Source organism: Juglans regia, chromosome 1 (genome assembly GCF_001411555.2).
Source record: "Juglans regia cultivar Chandler chromosome 1, Walnut 2.0, whole genome shotgun sequence".
Classification (NCBI taxonomy): Eukaryota; Viridiplantae; Streptophyta; class Magnoliopsida; order Fagales; family Juglandaceae; genus Juglans; species Juglans regia.
In genome coordinates, this window is record NC_049901.1 from 16381933 (window position 1) to 16404551 (window position 22619).

The 22619-nt window shown below is 37.5% G+C and overlaps 2 protein-coding genes across 2 annotated transcripts; one reads left to right on the forward strand and one right to left on the reverse strand.

Annotated features, from left to right (window-relative positions):
* The first annotated feature begins 11533 nt into the window (after positions 1-11533).
* On the forward strand, positions 11534-13950 carry LOC109006048 (thioredoxin-like protein 4B). Its single transcript, XM_018985197.2, has 4 exons — positions 11534-11716; positions 11827-11984; positions 12144-12210; positions 13627-13950. Exons 1-4 carry the CDS (start codon positions 11585-11587, stop codon positions 13723-13725), a joined length of 456 nt encoding a protein of 151 aa, XP_018840742.1. The 5' UTR covers positions 11534-11584; the 3' UTR covers positions 13726-13950.
* On the reverse strand, positions 13936-21929 carry LOC109006047 (3-ketoacyl-CoA thiolase 2, peroxisomal-like). The gene is made up of 14 exons (XM_018985196.2): positions 21633-21929; positions 19357-19433; positions 19172-19256; positions 18873-18999; positions 18447-18545; positions 18296-18363; positions 18111-18218; positions 17942-18019; positions 17712-17844; positions 17517-17613; positions 15553-15676; positions 15358-15466; positions 14812-14895; positions 13936-14224 (listed from the first exon to the last, which is right to left on the reverse strand). Exons 1-14 carry the CDS (start codon positions 21732-21734, stop codon positions 14133-14135), a joined length of 1383 nt encoding a protein of 460 aa, XP_018840741.1. The 5' UTR covers positions 21735-21929; the 3' UTR covers positions 13936-14132.
* Between the last annotated feature and the right edge of the window lie 690 nt (positions 21930-22619).

Here is a 22619-nt window from a genome sequence, read left to right on the forward strand (position 1 = left end):
AGAACCGCCGCACAACCCTTCTCCATCGCTTACTCTCTCGGTGAGCCCATCACAGGACCTCTCCCTCTCTCTCAAAACTCTCAATTTTTGTTCCTTTGTTTTGTTTGACCGTGGGTCTTATTTCCTAAAAGAATCCGTATGTTTTGATGGGCCCTAGGCCCTTATGTGCATGGGATGGACTTATCATTTTGTTGGGCTCATATAGTAAATAATATTATGTTATGAGCCAGGTTGTATTATTTACAGAACTATTCTAAATATTTTAAATAGATTGTTTTCTCAATTAAAACTAGACTAATAATTTTAAACCCAAAGTTTTTAATTAAATAAATATGTAGTCAAATGCTATTTATAAGGAAGTGCTTAAAGAATTTGAATTGTATTTCAAAGTATATTATTGAGACTAATATTGTGTTAATATTCCTTTGTCTATTTATTAGAATTTAATAAAATTATTATGTTAAGAATTTAATAAAATTATATTGTTAAGAATTTAATAAAATTATGATGTTAAGAGTATTTAATAGAAATTATTAGATTTCTTATAAGATTTAATAATTATGTTAAAAAATGAAACTTAGTTTAAGAATTTAAGTTTTATGAATTAATTTAAAATAGCTCGAGAATTCTACTAAATTATAGATTAGTATTTAAGTAATTTAAATACTATGATTTATTGATTATAGGGTTAAACAAAAGATTTGTTTGACTATCTTTTAGATTGTGAATTTAATTAAGATATTAGTACTTATTTGTGTCCAAACAAATTTAGTGATAGTTATTATTGTATATAGGTCTCAAGTTACGAAGTGTTATTCAAGAAGAAGCGCAGCGATGTAAGTAATTCGATCACAAATTAAGATCATCACAGTTCAGTTTATAGATAATTATTATTCAAGCCAGTTCATTTCCCTCCAATTATTTATGCACCACTCATGTCATATGTAAACATGTCATCCAGCATAACATACGTTTTTGTCATTCAGCATCATGTTTAAATTTAGAAATTATGATTATGTATGTAATATGTCATGCATCTCCCGTGTATAAGATACGTAAGCCATCTTAAATCCAAGTGAAAGATAAGATCAGATCAGTTAATAAGATGGCCATTCAGATGCATGGTACCAATGCAGTTCAGTTTCAAGGTAGATGTGCAAGTCACAAACTCAGTCGTGATCCACCATAGTATGCCAGAATACTATCAGCGGCTCCCCTTGCGGCCGCGGGATGTGGGGTCGGTGCACAACCTTGCTCACAGGGTTAAGTGTGTTGGTCAGTAAGATAAATTAGTTAAATCAGTCAGATCAGTCAATTAATTCAGTAAAATCTATCATACATAGCATAAGCATCAGTATGAACAGTCATGAATTTTAAACTCTCAGCATGAAAGATTTTATGAAAACCTTATGTTTATTATGTTTACGTTGTGATGGATTTCTTGCTGAGACTTTGACTCATTTTAGTTTGTTTTCATGTTTTTAACCACCCATGTGAGGAAGATGACTACAAGCAGGCAGGCAAGGAATAGAAGGAGCAGTTAATTTTAGTTTCATATTTTCTAAAATAAAACACGCTTTTATGACATGAATTTATTTAGTTTATTCATTTAATGTTTTTGGAAGACATTTTATTAGACATTTTTCTACAAAATAAATTTCTAATTTCATTTATAAAATTTGATATCTCTTGCTAGGTTTATTTTTTTTTTAAAAATACGTGACACGTCTAGCCTATGGGAAGAGGGTGTTATAGTAAGTTTTTTGAAATTCCATAAAATCAACCCTAACTCCCTAAGCCATTGAATGCCAATAGTCATATCACAACCTACCAACACAAACACCTAGGCTTTCACATGAAATGTGGTTCCTTGGATTTTTACCCAAATTCCACTACTTTTTCCCTCACTAGGGATCAACTCTCCACTAGCCACCGTAATGTTGACTTTCTCAATATGGTCTAAGGGTAACTTGGCCTTGTTTACAACTATTGGGTCTAAACAATTATGTGTATACCCTGTGTTCACCAGAATGGTTAACCACTGAACACTAATCTTCCTTTTAATTTTTATAGTCTTAAGATTAAGAGACCCTGTCAATACATGTAAAGAGATCTCCAGGGTTCCCATGAGTAACCTTTAGATCTGCCCCTTTATTTTCTCCATCACTCACAACCAGTACTTCCTCTTGATCACAACTCCCTTCCTTCTCACACAATACATCTTCTAGTAAGAATAATTTAGGATTTTGGCATTTATGCCTGGGTTCCACTTTGTATCACAGTAATAGCAAAGACCATTTTCTCTCATTTCCTTTATTTGAGTCTGATTAATCTTTTGGATAGGTAGAGAGGGCTTAGGCATATTTTTACTATACTCCACTAGAGCAAGGTTGGGTCTCTTGAGTATCTCTGGGCCAGGGGAGTATAAGGTACTAAACTTAGGAGTTTTCTTTGATATGTTTAGATTTCCTTCTTGTATTTTCGTTAGGCTATATGTAGATGTTAGGTTGGGTGGATTAAACATCCTTATAGGCAGCTTTATGTGATCCTCAACTCATTGAGAAAACCACTCATTTTATAAGTGTTAGACAATCCTCTCAACCTATTTGGCAGGGTTTCAAATTTGGCTTTGTTGTCTTCTACAGATCCCTGTTGTCTTAGCCTAGTGAAAGCTTCTATAGGGTTATCATAGGCATTGTTTCCAAACCTTATCAACAAAGCTTTGATAAAAGTGTGCCAATCTGTGAGCTGATCAGATTCTTCCAAGTCCTAGAGGCTGGAACCAGATCGAGGCTCTTCCCTCCATATGAAATGAGGTTAACCTAATGCGATGATGTGGCAGGGTATTATGAAAGGCAAAGAACTGATTTACCTTGTAAATCTAGCCAGCTAGGTCTTCACCTTGGAAGGTGGGAAACTCCAAGCGCATTGTCCTAGCTTGCACTTCCCCCATGTTTTGCTAATTGACAGCTCCATCCCTTATTGATGATGCGCCTGCAGAGGACTCCTATTGAGAGCTGTTCCAATTATTTTTGTGTAACTCTCTTGTTAAAGCTGCTAGCTGTTGTACTATAAAGTCATTTTGCCTCTTCAACATTTCAGTTCCTAGATTTTGATATTGCGAATCTGTGTATTTTTTTATGACATTCAACTCATCTTTAGTTGATTTAAACGAGTGCCTTCTACCATATTATGTATTTCCTTAGCACAGATATCGATGTCTCTTTGATACTAATTTGGTAACATACCCAAATTAACAAGGAAATCACAGTGTAAAAAGCTCTCTTTGAGAAGAGGACCTCCAGGTAGAAGAAGGACATGAAACGAAATTGAGAATTCTATTACTTTTTGCATATCATTACGATATTCCCTTGGCAATGTACATACTGTCAAACTTCCGTAACTAAATTCCCTTTCTATGGGCCTTGGGCCGGGGCTGAAATAAACCAAGAAGAACTAAACTGACAAAATGACCATGGGCTAGTTTACAAGTAACATAAGTGGCCCATCACATAATATCTAAGGAACTCGATACACTTAAAGCTAACTAGTTAAAGCAATGAACATAGATCCACGTAATTGAAGTCTTCTCTTAGCTTGCTTCTCTGTCTTTTCGAAGCTACTTTCTCAAACCCTAGCTCCTTGGTTGGTGACACATGGGAATAAAGAAACATCTCAAGTGATTTCAACGGGGATGCCTCGGAAGCTTAAGTTAGCGAAAGAAGCTAGAGTCTCATAATCAGTCTAATAATCTTGCAGTATGTACCTAGCTAGGATGTATTTATGGGTGTAACAAGCCTATTGTAAAAAGGCTATAAAAAACTAGGGTTGCTCTCTTCGAGGGGAGCTCCTCCAGAAATGTGAGAATAAGAGATAGAGAGAGAAGATAGAAGATGACAAAATAGTCTGAAAATTCATTAAGCATCCATAGCAAACTGGTTCTGTCCAGCTTAAAAAGAAATCAGCTGGCTAATGGTCAGGAAACAAACAAAATAGTATAACAATAAAGCAGCAGACCATCAAGGTCAGATTGTCGCAAGGCCAAACGGCCAAATTAAGGAAATGTAAAATAAACATAAAACAAATGGGCCCTAGGAAACACACTCCCAGCCCATTAGATTGTTCTTTCTCCCGAACTCAGTCTGTTCTTCTTCACTTTAGATTGGTTTGATCAAGCCGTGTAACAAACCTCCCTTCTTCAGAACACCTTGCCCGCAAGGTGTGGGAAATCCTCTCTCAACTTCGAATGTCTCTCCCACGTAGCTTCACTGCTGTCCTGGCCGTACCATCGCACCAAAACTTCGGCCTTTGCTTGATTACCCACTTTCATCATTCAGCGTGCTAGTATCTCGACAGGCTCTGGGCGGAGGACTCCGTCGTGGTCTACTGGAGGGAGATCGGGCATGGCTGTCGTTGAAGCTCCGATTTTCTTCTTGAGCAAAGATACATGAAAAGTGGGGTGGATCCGTGCTTGTGGTGGTAGATCTAGTCTGTAAGCAACCTTACCCACATTTTGGAGAATCTGAAACGACACAAAAAATTTCGGAGTGATTTCGACGTAGAGCTACCGTTGCTTGCTTGTACGGCTGTAGTCTGAGGTAAATCCATTCCCCTTCTGTGAATTCCCTCTCTTTTCTTCTCAGATCAGCGTATTTTTTCATTCGGCCTTGGGCTTTTTGCAGGTTGTGTTGGATGACCCGTGAGATTCAATCCCTATTTTGGAGTTGTTCTTCCACTGTTGCAACCAGAGTCGTGCCTGGTACATATTCTAACCAACGAGGAGGGGGGTATCCATATAGGGCCTCAAAAGGGGTTAATTTAGTTGACCCATGTGGGGAAGAATTATACCACCACTCAGCTAGCGGTATCCATGTTACCCAGTCCCTTGGTCTGTCACCTGAGAAGCATCTCAAAAAATTTTCAAGGGTTTTATTTACAGCTTCTGTCTGACCATCCGTTTGAGGGTGGTAGGCTGTACTTAATGCCATTTGGACTCCTTGTAAACTGAATAGCTCATGCCAAAATTTGCTTGTGAAGGTTCTGTCTCTATCCGAAACTATTGAGAGGGGTAAGCCATGTAATTTAAAGATATGTTTGATGAACAAATTGGTGAGGTCTTGGGCTGTGTATGGGTGCTTTAGGGGTATTATGTGGCTGTATTTTGTGAGTCTATCAACTACTACCCACAAGCTGTTAAACCCCTGAGAATTAGGCAAACCCTCAACAAAATCCATCGTGATGTGTGTCCAAGGTTGTGTGTGGATGGGAAGGGGCTGTAGTAACCCACTTGGAAGCGTATTAGAAGATTTAACTCTTTGACAGAGATCACATCCTCTAATAAACTGCTTAACCTCACTCTTTAGACGGGGCCAATAAAAATCCCTCATCATCCTTTGAATGGTTTTATCAAAGCCTGAGTGTCTCCCCCATGGGCTGCTATGGCCCAATTCCAGCAAACGAGTCTTAAACTCCTTATGTTGGGGAATGTACAGCTTTTGTTTGTATAACAGCATATCTGACCTTATGGTATACTTGGGGCCTAATTTATCTTCCTTAAAAAGAGAGATTAGAGCTTGTACCGTAGGGTCATTTTCATAGGCAGCTTTTAGGTCCTCCAGCCATTCCACCGTGGGAAAGGAAATAAGCATTAATGTCTCCTCCTCATTCTGCTCCTTTCGGGATAGGGCATCAACCACTTTATTCTCAGCCCCCTTTTTGTATTCCACAATAAAGTCGTAACCCAATAATTTGGAAACCCATTTTTGTTGCATTGGGGTTCCTACTCTTTGGTCCAAAAGATGCTTGAGGCTTTGTTGGTCCGTCTTAACTCTGAAAGTTCCCCCAAGTAAATACGGTCTCCATTTTACCACTGCACTCACAAGTGCAAATAGTTCCTTCTCGTAAGTTGATAAGTGTAGAGCTTTCCCTTTTAGAGATTGGCTTAAATATGCAATGGGTCTTCCTTGTTGCATAAGGACAGCCCCAATAGCTGTGCCCGAAGCGTCACATTCAATAGTAAATGTTGCTGTAAAATCTGGTAAAGCTAGCACCGGGGGACAAGAAACAGCTTCCTTCAACTTGTGGAAAGCTATTTTAGCTTCTTCACTCCACTTGAATCCATCATTTCTCAACATTCTGGTCAGTGGGCCAGCAATGTCTCCGTAGTCTTTAATGAACCTCCTGTAGTATCCGGTTAGCCCCAAGAATCCCCGTAATGCCTTGATAGACTTGGGAAGAGGCCATTCTTGCATGGCTTGTAATTTTTCTGGATCAGCCTTCACCCCTTGTCCAGAAATTAAATGTCCCAAGTAGGCTATCTCCTTGCATCCAAACCTGCATTTAGAAAACTTAGCAAACAACTTGTGCTCTCTTAAAGTTTCGAGAGTCACCTGTAAATGCCTCAAATGGTCAGTTTCAGATTTACTGTAAATCAGTATATCATCAAAAAATACAAGTATAAACTTCCTCAAATGAGGTTTGAACACCTCGTTCATCAAACTTTGGAAAGTAGAAGGGGTATTAGTTAGCCCGAAGGGCATCACTAAGAATTCATAATGACCCTCATAGGTCCTAAAGGCTGTTTTGTGTATATCAGAGAGTTTTACTCGAATTTGGTGGTACCCCGACCTTAGATCCAGCTTAGAAAAAATCATGGCACCATGCAACTCATCCATCAACTCCTCCACTACAAGAATAGGGAATTTATCCTTAATAGTGACTGCATTAAGGCCCCTATAGTCCACACATAACCTCCACGACCCATCCGCCTTCCTAACCAATAGCACCGGGGAAGAATAGGAGCTTTGGCTAGGCCTTATTGCTCCTGAATGTAATTATTCCTTGACTATCTTTTCAATCTCATCTTTTTGGAAATATGGGTAATGGTAGGGACGCATGGAAACGGGTTTGGTGTTGGGTATGAGATTTATAGAATGGTCATGGGTTTGGGTGGGGGGTAGGCTTTTTGGTTCCTCAAACACTTCAGGATATTCCTTGAATTTACTCTTTATAGTTGCTGGAATTTGATCTTCAACTAAGTTGATTTCACCTTCCATGACATGTAAAATTATGCCCCTTTTTTCCAGCTTATTAAAGGCATTTAGAGATCCTTCCTCAATCAATTTCTTTGCTGTCAACCCTTGTAACTGCACTCTTTTTTTCTTAACAGAAAATTCCTTGGTTAACTTTTGGAAGTCCCACAAAACAGTACCCAACTCTTGCAGCCAATGAATGCCTAGCACCATATCACAACCTGCCAGGACTAATACATGCACCTCAATTGTAAAGTTGGTACCCTGAATGTTAACACTCACTCCCTTTCACTTCCTTCACTAGGTAGGATTTCCCCACTTGCCACCTTCACCTTAACTTTTTATTCCAGATTAATGGGTAATTTGACTCGGTTTAACACAGCAGGATCCAAAAAATTGTGGGTTGATCCAGTGTCTATTAGTATTGTCACCCACTGAGGTCCAATCTTCCCCATCACTCTCATGGTTTTTGGGTTTTGGGATCCTGTTAAGGCATGGAGAGATATTTCTGGGTTTATGGTTAGGTCTATTTCTGTTTTTAAACTGTATGGGCTCTCTAACTCACCCACGGTTTCCTCCATATCCCTTTTTTCTTCAGATTCAAACAACACCTCTTCTAACAGGTACAACTTTGGGTTTTGGCATTTATGTCCTACTGTCCACTTAGAGTCACAGTAGTAGCATAATCCATTTTCTCTCATTTCTTTCATTTGGTTTTGGTTTATTTTTTGGATCTGCAGGTTTGGTTTGGGAAATGTTTTAGGATGTTCATTGTTTGGTAGGTTGGGTCTTTTGAGTATTCCTGGGTCAGGTGAATACATAAAACCAGATCTGTTTGGTTTCTTGGAGAGGTTCACTTTTTCTTCTTGTATTTTTGCTAGACTGTAAGCTGTGGTCAGATTTGGTGGGTTGAACATTCTAACAGTTAGTCTAATCTCATCTTTTAGTCCACTGAGGAAACAACTTAGCTTATATGGTTCCGATAAGCCTCTCAGCCTATTAAATAAATACTCAAATTTATCTTTATATTCCTCCACCGTATTGCTTTGTTTTAACCGAGTCAAAGATTCCATAGGGTCATCATACCCATTTGGACCAAATCTGGCCAGCAATGCCTTAGTCATAAGCTCCCATTCAAGTTCTGGTCCTGAATCTTCACAATCTTGAAATCAAGTTAAAGCTTTACCACTCATGTGAAATGAGGCTAACTTAACTTTCTGATGTGGTAGGGTATTATGAAAAACAAAGAATTGTTGTACCTTGCAGATCCATCCATTTGGATCATCTCCATGAAAAGTTGGGAAGTCAAGCCTTACAGTCCTTGTCTGCACGTCACGCGCAGGCCTCCTGTCCCCATTTTCCTCGTGATCATGCAGTGCTGATGAAGATCCTCCAGAGCTGTGATTGCGACCCTTCTTCTGTAGCTCACTCGATATTATTGTCATCTGTTGTAGCATTGTATCCATCTGTCTTTTTATTGACAGCATTTCGGTTTCAAGAGTATTGTATTGGCCATTAGTATTTTTTTTTAGGTTGCTTAGTCCTTCTTGTAAGTCCTTGAGCCTTGTGTTTTCTGGCATTACTGAAAAGGGTAATGCAGGATTTCACAGAAGATGTCTCTGGTACCACTTTGTAACAAGCCTATTGTAAAAAGGCTATAAAAAACTAGGGTTGCTCTCTTCGAGGGGAGCTCCTCCAGAAATGTGAGAATAAGAGATAGAGAGAGAAGATAGAAGATGACAAAATAGTCTGAAAATTCATTAAGCATCCGTAGCAAACGGGTACTGTCCAGCTTAAAAAGGAATCAGCTGGCTAACGGTCAAGAAACAAACAAAATAGTATAACAATAAAGCAGCAGACCATCAAGGTCAGATTGTCGCAAGGCCAAACGACCAAATTAAGGAAATGTAAAACAAACATAAAACAAATGGGCCCTAGGAAACACACTCCCAGCCCATTAACGAATTAAAAGGGCTGAAGTTTGGCCCGGTCCAAGCCTTCATTGACTTCTCAACAATTCTTCTTCTTTCTCCCAAACTCAGTCTGTTCTTCTTCACTTTAGATTGGTTTGATCAAGCCGTGTAACAATGGGGTTCAAGGTGCCCCCACATAGTAAAGTCTTCTTGCAGACCATAGTATCTCTCTAAAACCTTACTAGTCGGCGTCGGCATAAACCTCTTATGAGATAAGTCTCGTCTGGTAGGACTCATTGCCAACTACGTACGGCAACTCCTAGCTTGTATTATCCTATAATCTCTAAACCATGTGTTTTACTTAGTTCAATCCTTCTTAGCTTTTATATATATTATCATATTTTTAACAATCATCTTCTTATTATTTAAATGATTATAAAATTAATTTTCATTCAAATTATTTAATATTACTTTTAAAAAAAATGGTCATTGATAAAGAACAATTTTCTTGCACCAATTTATTTTTCTGGAGGTCCGTAACCGGATCCTTTAAAATGAAAATATCCGCCCCTTTCTAAGTTTATCGTCTTCTCGCATCGATTAGGGTTTGCACTTGCATCCGCCTTCTCGAATCCGCTTCCTCGTCTCGACGTCTTCTCGAATCCACCTACTCTCTCGGTCTCGAAGTCCCTTCTGGCCTTCTCTCTCAAGTCTTTCCAATCCCCGAATTCGTTCTGGTCTTCTCTTTCAAGGCTCTGTTCTCTCTCAAGTCTTTCGACCTCACCGAAACATGGAAACAAAAACTTCGAAGTGCTTTGCTCATCTGGGTGAGACGCGGATGCTACCATCCATATTCTCTCTCTCTCTCTAAGCTCTTAAGGTATTTTCCTTTGCTCTGTAAGCTTATTTCGATAACTTATTAGTGGATTTTTTCCTTTGCTCTGTTTTTCACATGGGATTTAGTTTTAATCATTGTTTTATGTAATACGCTTTTTGTTTGGTTTATATTATTTTTCATTTGCTCTGTTTTTCACATGGGCTTTAGTTTTCTTGCCATTACAGTGGGTCTATGGCATTATGCCTTCTATGAGAATGGAAGGGGACCATATCTAGGTTTTGATGAATGTTTCATTGTAATTGCATGTAGGAGTATGAATAAATTGTATTTCTTGCTTTGAATCTAGATCGAGCTAGCTAAGACTTCACGAGTACTACTAGTACCTACTTGTCCCCAGTCTTGCTTTGAATCGGCTGGTACATGATTTTTATTTTTTAAATTTGGTTTATCCAATTTTTTGCACTATTGCTTTATACATTTATTTATAATTAACGTTCCAAAAAAATGTAATTTATATATCATACAGCATAGAACCAAGGAGATTTCTTAGCATACACAATCAAGTTTTTTGCAAAGAGGTTAAAGTGAACATAACAGCACATATAATGAGACTCAATTATGTTCTAGGCCACATGCAAATTCCACGAGAGATTAACTGCTGATGATGCAATTGCATCATCAATTCATGCAAAACGATTTTAAATAAAAAAAAAATCTGTTTTTTTTTTTTTTTAAAGTTGTTTTTCCCTCGACTCTTTCAAATTTAGCGAAAATTTTTTCCACACATTGATTGAGCACCTAAGATACCGAAGCCATAACCATGGTATCAAGTACTCAACGTCCATCGCTCAAAAGATATTGTTGCTACTGGCAGACTGCAAATAAAAGAAAATGCACTTCATCTCTGCTGCAAAATCTTAATTCAGAACTGATGACTTTGGCCTATTAGTAACTCTACAAAGGACTAATGAAAATAAATGTCGTAACTGCCAGATAACTAAACCATTTCAAGACATAGCAGAAACTAGTGAAGTTTGTTATCCCCGAAACAGTGAAGCTCAATCTCAGCAAAGGAAATGCTGCAGCGGATGTGGTGTAGCACAGGGTACAACCATTATTAATACTGCCTCTACCACTGCTGGCCTGGAGATATCTATTGTAACTGATGCTTCTACGATTGCAAAGATCAGAGAGTGTTGCAAGCAGTCAGGGGAGCAATGCTGTGGTAAGCAGAGGCAATGTGGAGCTGGTTTATACATTTATTTTTTATACATTTTTTAAGTTTTAAAGTCTCTTTTAAAAAAAAATAAAAAATTAAAACCGGATTTATCCGGTTATATACCCGAATTAAATCCGGTTTTAATCCGGATCCGGATTAAATCCAGATATCCGGTTACAATCCGGATTGAATCCGGTTATCTGCCCGGATAGATAACCGGATTAATCCGGGCGGATAACCGCCCAGATTTTAGCATCCAAATTCAGTTATGGCCAGATATCCGGATCCAGTTGAACACCCCCACTCAACAATATGGAATTTTACTCAACTTTCTGATCTTCGAGGGAGGGAATGAATTGTACAGAGAGATCTTCCTGTATATATGTAAAAGCAAGTCGTTATTACAGCTACACTGGTAAGGGCAGTTTAGTAATCTACTGCTGGTAAGTAAGGGTAAAATGGTACAATATTCTCATAAGTGACCACGTGCCCCTCAGGTGATTAACTACCCTTCGACAACCTTCTTCTTCATACCCTCTTGCGTGCAATATCACCATAAGAAAAAAGAGGGGCGCAGAGAACGATGAGTTACCTAATGACGACGCTGACGAAAAAGCGAGAGGTGGACACAATCATTAGAGACACCATTGACAAGGTCCTCGTCCTCCGTTTTGGCCGTGCTTCCGACCCTGTCTGTCTCCATCTTGACGACCTCGTGCGCACCCCCTTTCCCTCTCTCTATATTTGATCTCTTCCCCGACATATTTTATTCAAGTATTAAGCCAATGATTTCCTCTTTTTTTTTTTTTCTTCTTGACTATGCAGCTTCGTAAATCCTCTCGGGAGGTCTCTAAGTTTGCGACGGTAGCACTCGTAGATATCGATTCCGAGGAAATTCAAGTTTATGTCAACTATTTTGACATTTCTTTTATACCTTCCACTATTTTCTTCTTCAATGCTCACCACATGAAGATGGATTCTGGGTAACTTTCTGCTTTCCTCTTAAGTAATTTATTCCAAGAATGATAATTTGTTTGAGGAATTTTTTTTTTTTTTTTTGCTGAATCTCTGATATGTTGAAAAAACTTTTCCTTCTATTATATATATACATACACATATATATATTTTCTTTTGGTTTGCAGTACTGCAGATCATACTAAATGGGTAGGTGCATTTCAGAAGAAGCAAGATTTCATTGATGTTGTTGAGGTAAGGGACTCGTTCCTCTCAAACTAATGAATTTGTTACATTATCGGTCTTGCGATTGGGAAATTATTGAATTTCATTATTACTCTTGTGTGATACCTGTCTGCTTTTTCACTCTGAGCAATTATAAGCTTACTCCAGTCTCTATTAGCTCGTTCAAAAATTTAATACATCAGAGGATTTATACTGGTTTGTTATCTGGCAGTTACGTTGGTATCCAGACGACATTTATTTTCATTAGTCCTTTGTAGAGTTACTAATAGGCCAAAGTCATCAGTTCTGAATTAAGATTTTGCAGCAGAGATGAAGTGCATTTTCTTTTATTTGCAGTCTGCCAGTAGCAACAATATCTTCTGAGCGATGGATGTTGAGTACTTGATACCATGGTTATGGCTTCAGTATCTTAGGTGCTCAATCAATGTGTGGAAAAATTTGTCGCTAAATTTGAAAGAGTCGAGGGAAAAACAACTTTAAAAAAAAAACAGATTTATTTTTATTTTTATTAGAGGTGGTATATGGGAGAAAATCGTTTTGCATGAATTGATGATGCAATTGCATCATCAGCAGTTAATCTCTCATGTGGCATTTGTATGTGGCCTAGAACATAATTGAGTCTCATTATATGTGCTGTTATGTTCACTTTAACCTCTTTGCAAAAAACTTGATTGTGTAAGCTAAGAAATCTCCTTGGTTCTATGCTGTATGATATATAAATTACATTTTTTTGGAACGTTACTTATCAAACACAATTCCGGGGACATTGCCTGTAAGTGACTCTACAAAGGCCAGATCCAAATCATTTATAAAAACAAGCTCTAGTTTTTTCCCTGGATGAAGTTGAAGAACAAAAGGGATCTTTTTAATGGTCTAAAAGGACTATATGAAATAAAGGATAGAGGTTGCTTACTAATGAGGGATTATTGAAGAAGAAAAGTACTACAGTTTAGCTGAAGAATATTATTTTGATGAAAGATAAGGGTTGGAGGCAGAATTTGAGAGCTTTCTGGTTAGGGGAGGGGAACAAAAATACGGCCCAACTCCAATAAAAAGCACCGTAGGATGAATTATCATCAGCATTTTAATTATCATCATTTCATTATCCCCTGATTTGGCATCAGGTGATTAACAAGTAAGTGAAAAAATAACAATGGCACGACTAGGTTAGGGTGGTGCTGGGGCATAATCGGAATTGTACTGAACTTGAACAATGGCAGTTTTTCCTTGAAAATAGAGATCATAAAATATGTCAAATTTCAAGAAAGGGGATTGTTCTATTATAATTTCCTTAAAAAAAAAAGTGAAAATTTCTTCCTTGTCCAAATGATAATACATTTATAGCTTTCGTCTTGTATATATGATAGGGTTCCTAGATATGTGTATTGCACAAGCATGCATAATAATATTTTGACATTCTTGCAGGCAATATATAGAGGGGCCATGAAAGGCAAGCTGATAGTGAGTTGCCCTCTGCCTTCAGAGCGAATACCAAAGTATCAATTGTTGTACAAGGATGTGTAGATGGTGGATTAGCCTTAGTAAAGTCTCAGCTAAGTATTTTTTATTATCCTAAATGATAAACCTTGCTCTAAAAGAACACCGAACTTTTTTGTAAGGTTCTTTTGTGGGGGAGCTTTGAGTGATATTCTGCTAGTCTCTGAGATCCATAATGATTCACCCATGTACATTAGAAATGTATTTTGAGTGGAACTTCAAAAACATTCATAAGGAAGGAGATAAAGATAATTTCAGAATCTTATTTTCATAATTTATTTTATTTATTACTGTCTCTAGATAAGACATTATGTATATCTTGCGAAATAAATATAGTGAAAATAGAAAGTAACATGCATTGTACATTGAAACAAGGCATGGCCTGATATGTAATACAAAGATACACAAAGTGCATCTATTGGGGCATCTTTCGACTATAGATTGTCAATTTTAGCTGCTCTAGCATTGCATAGCTCATCCACGCAATCACCTCTTTCAAAAACAGCTGCAGCCCCCATGCCTGAGCCTGCAGTGAGAACACACAAGAGGGTAAGAGACATTTATTTTTCACAAAATTATTATTTTGCCCCGCCAGTATATATATATATATATATATATATATACGTGCAGTTTTTAACACAAAATGGGTCTTGTTTAATCACTGCAAAAGGCAACAATTATTAAATCAAGTGCTCAAACAAACCTCGGTCCAGCAATGTGGCTATAGATTGTACTATGCCAACAAAGTTTTCGCATCCAAAGGAAAGCAGCGCTAGCCTAAGAAAAGGACTAGGGTCCACCATGCGATCAGGCTTTTGCTGGTTTTTGATCGGAGGTTATTGGTTTAGCTCTTATACACTTAAAAATCTGTTCTTTGAACTCAACTACATAAGTGGTGGCATTTGTTGATTAGTCCAAGTTAATGGTGTTTGGACAAGCTTTTCCATCTCTCTGAACACAACGTTTCAGTCCCTACACATACACTAAAGCCCTACACGGTGGGCTTAACTAAGGAATTGCAATTTGCAATATCAGCCTTAGGAAGATTTGCAAATAGCCATTTGGGCAAAATCTCAACAGCTTGTGTGCAGAGAGAGAGAGAGAGAGAGAGACCTATGCACATGGAGATCACACCAAAGCGACAGTCCCTGCCACGACGCTTCATCTCATGTAATAGGGTACCAACACAGCGGGCACCTGACAGCAGATAGGTATGTTTTAGTGATATGTTAAAACGTAATGCAGCTTCCAAAAATTGAGAACGCATTTTAAACGAGTTCTGCTACATACAAATAGGGTAGTTTTAGTGATATGTTAAACCGTAATTTCAATGAGTTCTGCTACATACAGTTACTTTTGCGTATTCTTTGTGCATTTTACTGATGTGATTGGCTAAAATAATTATTTTATATTAAAAAAAAGTGACAGTCAATCACATTAGTGGAATACGCAAAAGTGACTGCATATCGAGTTTTTGTTTCTCATGGGTGTGAATGCATGCACACTTTTTAGTTATTAAAAAAAGAATAAAAAATATATACACACAATTGCATGTATGTTAGCTTGAGTTCTAGTTGCAAGTGGCAAGAAATCTGGGCATATATAGTGATTTTCAAATTAGAAATTGTCAATATTTAGTATTTACGATACTGCTAGTACCTGTAGCACCCAAAGGATGCCCTAGAGCAATCGCACCTCCATTGACGTTGACCTTCTCAGGATCAAGCCCCAATTTCTTTGAGCAATATACATACTGGGATGCAAATGCCTAAACAAGACAGAAATTGCTTGAGCTTAGAAGGATAAAACTCAACGAATGCTATAAACTTGCAAGCATCATAAAACCCCCAGTACCTCATTTATTTCAAACAAATCCACATCATCAAGCTCAAGACCAGCAGACTTCACTGCAACTGGAATTGCAGCAGCTGGACCTACGCCCATGACAGCAGGATCCACACCAACAGCAGCAAAACTCCTGAAGAGAAACAGAACATAGCATCCTTTAGTCTGTAAGGGAAACGTCAATTGATTCTTTCTCAATCAGAGCATTAAATTGATTTTCATTATGAACTGAACTCTTTAGCTTCCAGTTTTCATAATCATATCATGATCAATTTCGTTTAAAAAGTTAAATTATGTAGCAAGTCTTGTTGGGTCTGATGCTAGATCATTGTCAATCAGGGAAAGAAAGCTCTTTGTAGAGCAAGGAATGAGTCAATAAAGCACAAACAAGTCAACATCCTCTGGAAGAAATTAAGTGGAAATTAGGTCATGCAAGGAAGGCTTAAATTTTTTGAGTCGGGACAAAATGTTGCCACAATATAACTTCAAGCCTTTTATGAGCATTCAGAAGACATAACATTAATTCAAGAATTAAACGACAGAGTAACAGCTTAATTCTGGGTTAAGATTAATAAGCACTTTCTAGTTCCTAACTAGGTGTATTCTCTTGTATATTTTCGGGGGGACAGATCCTTTGGAACATAAATTTTAGTACGGCGGCACAAGATTGGGAAATAAGCACCCTTGAAGATTTCTATGGCCTCATACATTCTATGAGACAAAACAGGCGGCAAGAGGATGTTATGTGGTGGACTCTAGCAGGTAAAGGTACTTTTTCCGTTCGTTCTTTCTATAAGGCCCTTTCTCAAGAGCCTAATACTCAGTTCCCTTGGAGAAAAAGATCTGGAGACACAAGGCACCTCCTAAAGTTTCTTTCTTCGTATGGACTGCTTCTTTGGGTAAAATACTCACCACTGATAACTTGAGGAAAAGGAGGATTATTATTGCAGACTGGTGTTGCATGTGTAGAGGAGGGGGAGAGTCGGTAGAGCATCTCCTCCTGCATTGTGATACAGCAAGGATGCTTTGGAATGAGGTATTCGCTAGTCTGGATATGGCCTGGGTTATGCCAAAGACCATGGAGGCAGCTATGGCTAGTTGGTCAAACATAAGAGGCAGACAACCAATTATAGCAATTTGGAAGATGATCCCTCTTTGCATTATGTGGTGCTTATGGCAAGAGAGGAATGAGAGGACTTTCAAAGACCAGGAAAGATCGTCGGAGGAGCTTAAAGTTTTACTTTTTAGAACTCTATGTAGTTGGGCTATTGCTGTGGATTTCAATGGCATGGCCCTTCATGATTTTCTTGCCTCTAATGTGCCTACCTAGTTAGGGCATCAGAGTTGTGTACTGGCTTTGCCTTTCTTTGATCAATACAATTTATTTATTTATCAAAAAAAAAAAAATTATAGAAAAAGAAAAAAAAGGATTAATGCAAGCACTACTTTTTGCCTTGAGCAAGTAGGAATGGGATTCAACATGAGGGAGCAAAAGAATTTGGGAGGGGCAATGCTAACCCTCGTTTTATAGCCTACTATTATCATCTTACCAAGAGAAACATAAAAAATTAGAAACTATTGCTAATTCGCTAATGGATAAAATAATTTGATCTAGCCAGATTCTTTAGCATGTCACCATGAGTCCACAAGTCAACAAGAAGTGTTTCCTCACATCTCTCCCACTTTTCCATTTCTTTTTTTTTTTATTGGCACTGGGTGTCCGGGAACAGCGTCCCATTTTCTTTTAATTGTTATAAGAACAGAGAGAGAGAGAGAGAAATAAAAAGCACACTGCACACACAATGAAGAGAAATTGACTTCTAGTTTGAGAATGAAAACTAATTCATGCAATTACCTAAAACTAACCTAATCCCCAATTCATGGTTTATTATCAATTCCAAATTAAATAGGTGTGTATCAAAGCTCTATCATTTATTCAATTTAGATTATTACATTCCGAGGAAATTTTGTACCTGAAAACGCCAAGAATAGGAAGTCCCTTCTGCATTGCTGTGCTTCTCCTCATTAGGAGGACTGCTCCAGCACCATCACTCACCTGGCTAGCATTTCCTAAAAATATATTTGAATAAAAATATAAATTCTCAATGCATGAAATTAAATAAGGATTCTGACTGGAAAAAGTATACAAGAAGAGAATTAAAAGGTACCGGCAGTTGTGGTCCCATCCTTTTTGAATGCAGGCTTCAGCTTTGCCAAGTCTGTTGTGTTTGTGTTTGGTCGGATTCCATCATCCACAGAAATTGTAACAGGCTTCTCCCCTCCAGTTTTTGGATCAACAACCTTTGTAGACGGATAATGGGTTATAAACACAGACGGCTAATGGGTTATAAACATTTGAAAACAGAATTACCCATGAGGATGTATGTTTTGCCTTTACCTTGGTATAAACAGGGATAATTTCATCTTTGAATTTACCAGATGCAGATGCAGCCGCGGCACGCCTATGAGATACAACCTATTGACACAAATAAACGAAATTACTACTACTCAGCGCATAGTCTTGTTCTTGCCCTGTCTATCAACCTTGATAGAATTTAGGAACTCACAGCTGCATGGTCTTGCTCTTGCCGAGTCACTCCATATCGCTGTGCAACATTTTCTGAAGTTATACCCATAGGAAGAAGACAATCTCGGGCTTGTGCAAAGATGTCTACCTGTGAAGAAAACACATGAATTTAAAGAAACCATTTATTGGGTCAAATATATTTTCAAAAATAAAGCCAGAATATACTTTTGGGTTAGCTTTGTGAATCCTGTCAATCTGATCCATTGTCATGGACTCCAATCCGGCCCCAATCCCTGTTTTGAGAACCAAAAAAAGTTAGGGCCAACGATGAAGGTCGCACTATGATAGAAAAACTCGAGTCACTCTTAAGTCTTACCTATGTCATAAAATCCTGCTTTAATAGAAGCAGCTACATCAGCAACTGCCTGGAGGCCAGATGAGCATTGCCTGTTGACAGTTCTGATGGGCACCGTTTCTGGATAAAACAGGTTAAGGTCATAAATCCATATTCGCAAAATAAGCAAAATGTGACCTAAATCGGGGCCTTTGGACTTCAAATATAAAAGAAATCATCCCCTTATGTAGTTCCATATATGAGAACTAATTGTATCGGTAATTCAGAAACTGGTCTCACTATATAATTTTCAGTAAGACATTTTAATTTTGGTGATGTCTCCATAACAAATGGCCAAGTTGTGTGCTCCATTTTCATGACACTGGAGTGTGAACAAGTACATATCCATTTGGTGTCACAATATTTACATAAAAGTAACAAATGGGGAAACTAAAAAGAAAACTTACCCTGGAAAACCAGCATAGAATGCTGCCATCCTGCATTCAGTTGCTCTTTGTGAGCCAGGTGCCAAAACTGTGCCGACAACTATATCTCCCACTTCACTTGGGTTCAACTTTGTGTTATCTATCAATGCCTAGATAACATGTTAAGGTTTAAATATGCGTTCCTTCTAAATAACAAAAACTCTTAGTGTGACATTAACCCAAATTTAAACAACGCATTATGCCCAAGCAAAATGTTCTTCAGTCCTTGTCAAAACCTTAAACAAACTAATTTCCAGGGCATTTTAGTCAAAGGCATCTAACCTTTAAAACAGGGGCAAGTAGATCATCAGGAAGGGTATCCTTGAAACCTCCACGCCTTGCTTTGCAAATGGCAGTGCGGTATGCCCTATTTAATGACATTATGCAACAAAAAAAGGGACGGACATAGGTAAACAAAATTATAGATTATAAAATAATATCCAAATTTACCCATCGAAGTAACTTACGCCACAATCACGACATCATCTCCAAAAGCAGCTGTTCGATGATATGCAGCACTGTCCCCAGCCGCACAAATTGAAGCCTTAAAGAAAAGAAAAATCAAAGGAAGAGGGGATAAAGAGTGCTAAATCATTGATTGGAATTTGGCCATATATCCATAGCTAGAAAAAAGCTAAAAGGAGTTGGTATTTGGCAACCCAGTGAGTACAAAAAAGTACAAGAAATTGTGAATTGTTTCCACATTCAATGACAATATTGCATGTCACTAATTACATCATCAGATATACATAAATTCTTGAATGGAAAGAATAAGATGCATGTATGCATGCATGTATCTATGTATATTCATTGTCAGATCATTAATCAAAAGTTGATAACAGCGTACAATTAAATAAGCAGTAGAAACAAATTGACCAAAATACATACAGAAACATTAGAAACAAAACCAAACACAAAAAATTCCAAAGAATCGGTTTAAAAATAAATAAATCTACCAGAAGGTGAATCTGGGAACTCGCAGAGGGATAGATCTCCCCCACTGTGAAGCAGGGGGGGTGAGATTTCACCTTGCGCAAGGCCGTTGTGTGGGCCACGGTGGTGGGGGAGATCCCCCATGTGGCATGAGTCTTGAAGAAGATCTACCTCAACAGTGGTACGCAGAGGAGAATATCCCACTGTCACGTGAGTTTTTTTTTTTAAATTTCCTGAGTTGCCCACACTTCTAAACTGATGCTTCTGGAACGAAAAACCTTGATCACACTAGTATTTGCAGATCCATTAAAGGAATATAAACTTGCTTATTTTAGAGTTAGAGCTGCTTTTGACATATATGCATTGGAAGATAGTTATTACATTTCCAAACAAGAGAATCCAAGCATATTGGGAAAGCAAAGAATTTTAAGAACAACTATTTTTTCTGTTTTTCAGTTTTTAAAGATAGAGACTTTTTAGCCTTATACTCTATTTTAGTTTCTCTACCATCTATTCCTTTTACAAGGATATCACTTGTTATAAGCATCCATGTTTCTTGTGGCATGGCATTCCATCGACAACTACACTGTAGCTCCCATATCTATTAGCCCACTTTAAGCTATAATATTCAATTCCACTTTACAAATGTGGTACTTTCCATCACCCTTGGAGTATCTCTTCTTAAAGAAGAAATTCAAAGGTTGATGGGCAATGCTACCTCATCATAGTGGGATAAGAGTGAGATATTAGATAATGGTGTGGTGTGTAGAATTTCCCATAATGTATATATCCAAGAAACTTAAAAATTTTCACTGACAGACATATATCGTTTGTTTCCTTGATTAGGAGAAAAAATATCATTTCTTCAATTTCTGTTTGTAGATGATAGATTTGTGCTGTTTTCACTACATTTTTCTTCTCTTTAACATATCTAGTTTAGATCAATATGAGAATTTGTACTATTTTCATGGTCATTGGTTATTGGTAAGTAATGCTTCCTTCTTCGAACTCTCATTGAGGTGTCCTAGAAATATGAAAAAATATTGATAATTTTTTTCCTTTTTTTTTTTCTCAGGATGAGGAAAATTGGTAGTTCATCTTAAGAATTCCTTTTTTCTTTATTTATGAGTATTCTAAGGCAGCTAAGGATCGATTTTAAACACCAAAAGTGATGATTGGAGGATCTTAGGTGGCATAATTAGTCTGAAATTGTTGGAAGTAGCATGGATAAGATAGAACATAATAATCAATAATGTATTAGTTTTTGTACAAGATATTATACCAGAGAATATACAGATGCATTATATATATATAAAGTCTTGAGTCTTGTTTTCAAGTAGTATTAGTGCACGTATAAATAGTATCAGTGGTACTGCTTGTTCTTGGTTCAGAAATTTAGACAAACAAAAAAATAAAATCAAAATTATGTCGAGTCTTAGAGTCAACAGAAACAACAGTAGACAACATATATATTATAATATTAGGCTATTAAGTTTCAATAGCTTAAAAGGGAAACAAAAGAAAAACCAGAAAAATTAGTTCATAACATTGAGAATACTGATCTAAATTGTATAGATTAGTCCCTGCAACCAGGGGCGGAACCAAAAATTGAATATAGAGCGGCAAAACTATAAAAACATTTTTTTGAGGGCCAAAGTCCCCCAAGCTTATGCTTGATTCCGCCCCAGAAAACACATGCTAAACGACCCTCGGCATCTGACTACATCACTCTCTCCTACCAATACAAATTCAATAGCAATTGACATCAGCAAACCAAGTAAATGGAAGTGTTTCGAAGAAATAAACTTACAGAGAGAGCAGCAGATTCATGGGTTTGAAGAGGATGAGAAGAAAAGGAAGTGGGTTGTAGATGTTGAAGCAGAACTCTCTGTCTGTTAAGCGCTTTCTCCATTTTTCTCTCACCCTCTAAAACGTCTGGTTCTCTTGAGTCCTAGTATGTCGAGGAAAGAAGCAGAGGAAAGTGTATATATATTTCTTCCAATGGAGAGAGAAGTTTGGTTGTTGACTGAAGCAATCACATTAAACAAAGACCAATAGATCGATCCGATCCGTGGACATGAAAAAGGCGTCTTCTTGGCACTGTGAAACAAAGCAGGAAAGATACAGAGATGAAGTGATCCAATTACACGTGTGAAACACATTGATTGTTTTCTCGGAAAGTTCGACAAAGAACGCCACACGCACGTTTTCCACGAGGAATCAACCAAGAATTTTCCGGACAGCTGCTCGATAATTGCTAACTGGTCGGAGAGATAAACCGAACACTGATAAAAATAAAAATAATATTATATTTAGAATTTTGCTATTCAAAAATTTCACATACACATATTATATATTATTAGTTATATATCATCTGAGATATTCTTAATACGTAAACATAACTTTAATCATTTAATTTCTCATCAACCCAAGATGACGATCGATGGTTTCAAACATTTAAATACTTTATAAAAGGATATGCTTTTGACATACAGAATATTTAAATATGCACAAATGGTTGTTGAAGGTGTGAAAAATGCTTTCCGAGTCTTTTTGACTCTGAGTAGCTACTTGACAAGAACAGGGTCAGTGGCATTGATATTCAAACGGTGGACCCAATATTTCCGAGTCTTTTTTTTCAATTCAAGATAAGCCCTAGCAGTTCCATAATTGCAGAGGACTAATATAGGATTTTGCCTACAATATTTCTTAACCTATTATAGGCCAACCAACCATTGCTTATTTATTATTTATTTTTGCTAAACAACCCACCTAAGACCTTTGTTATTTAGAATAA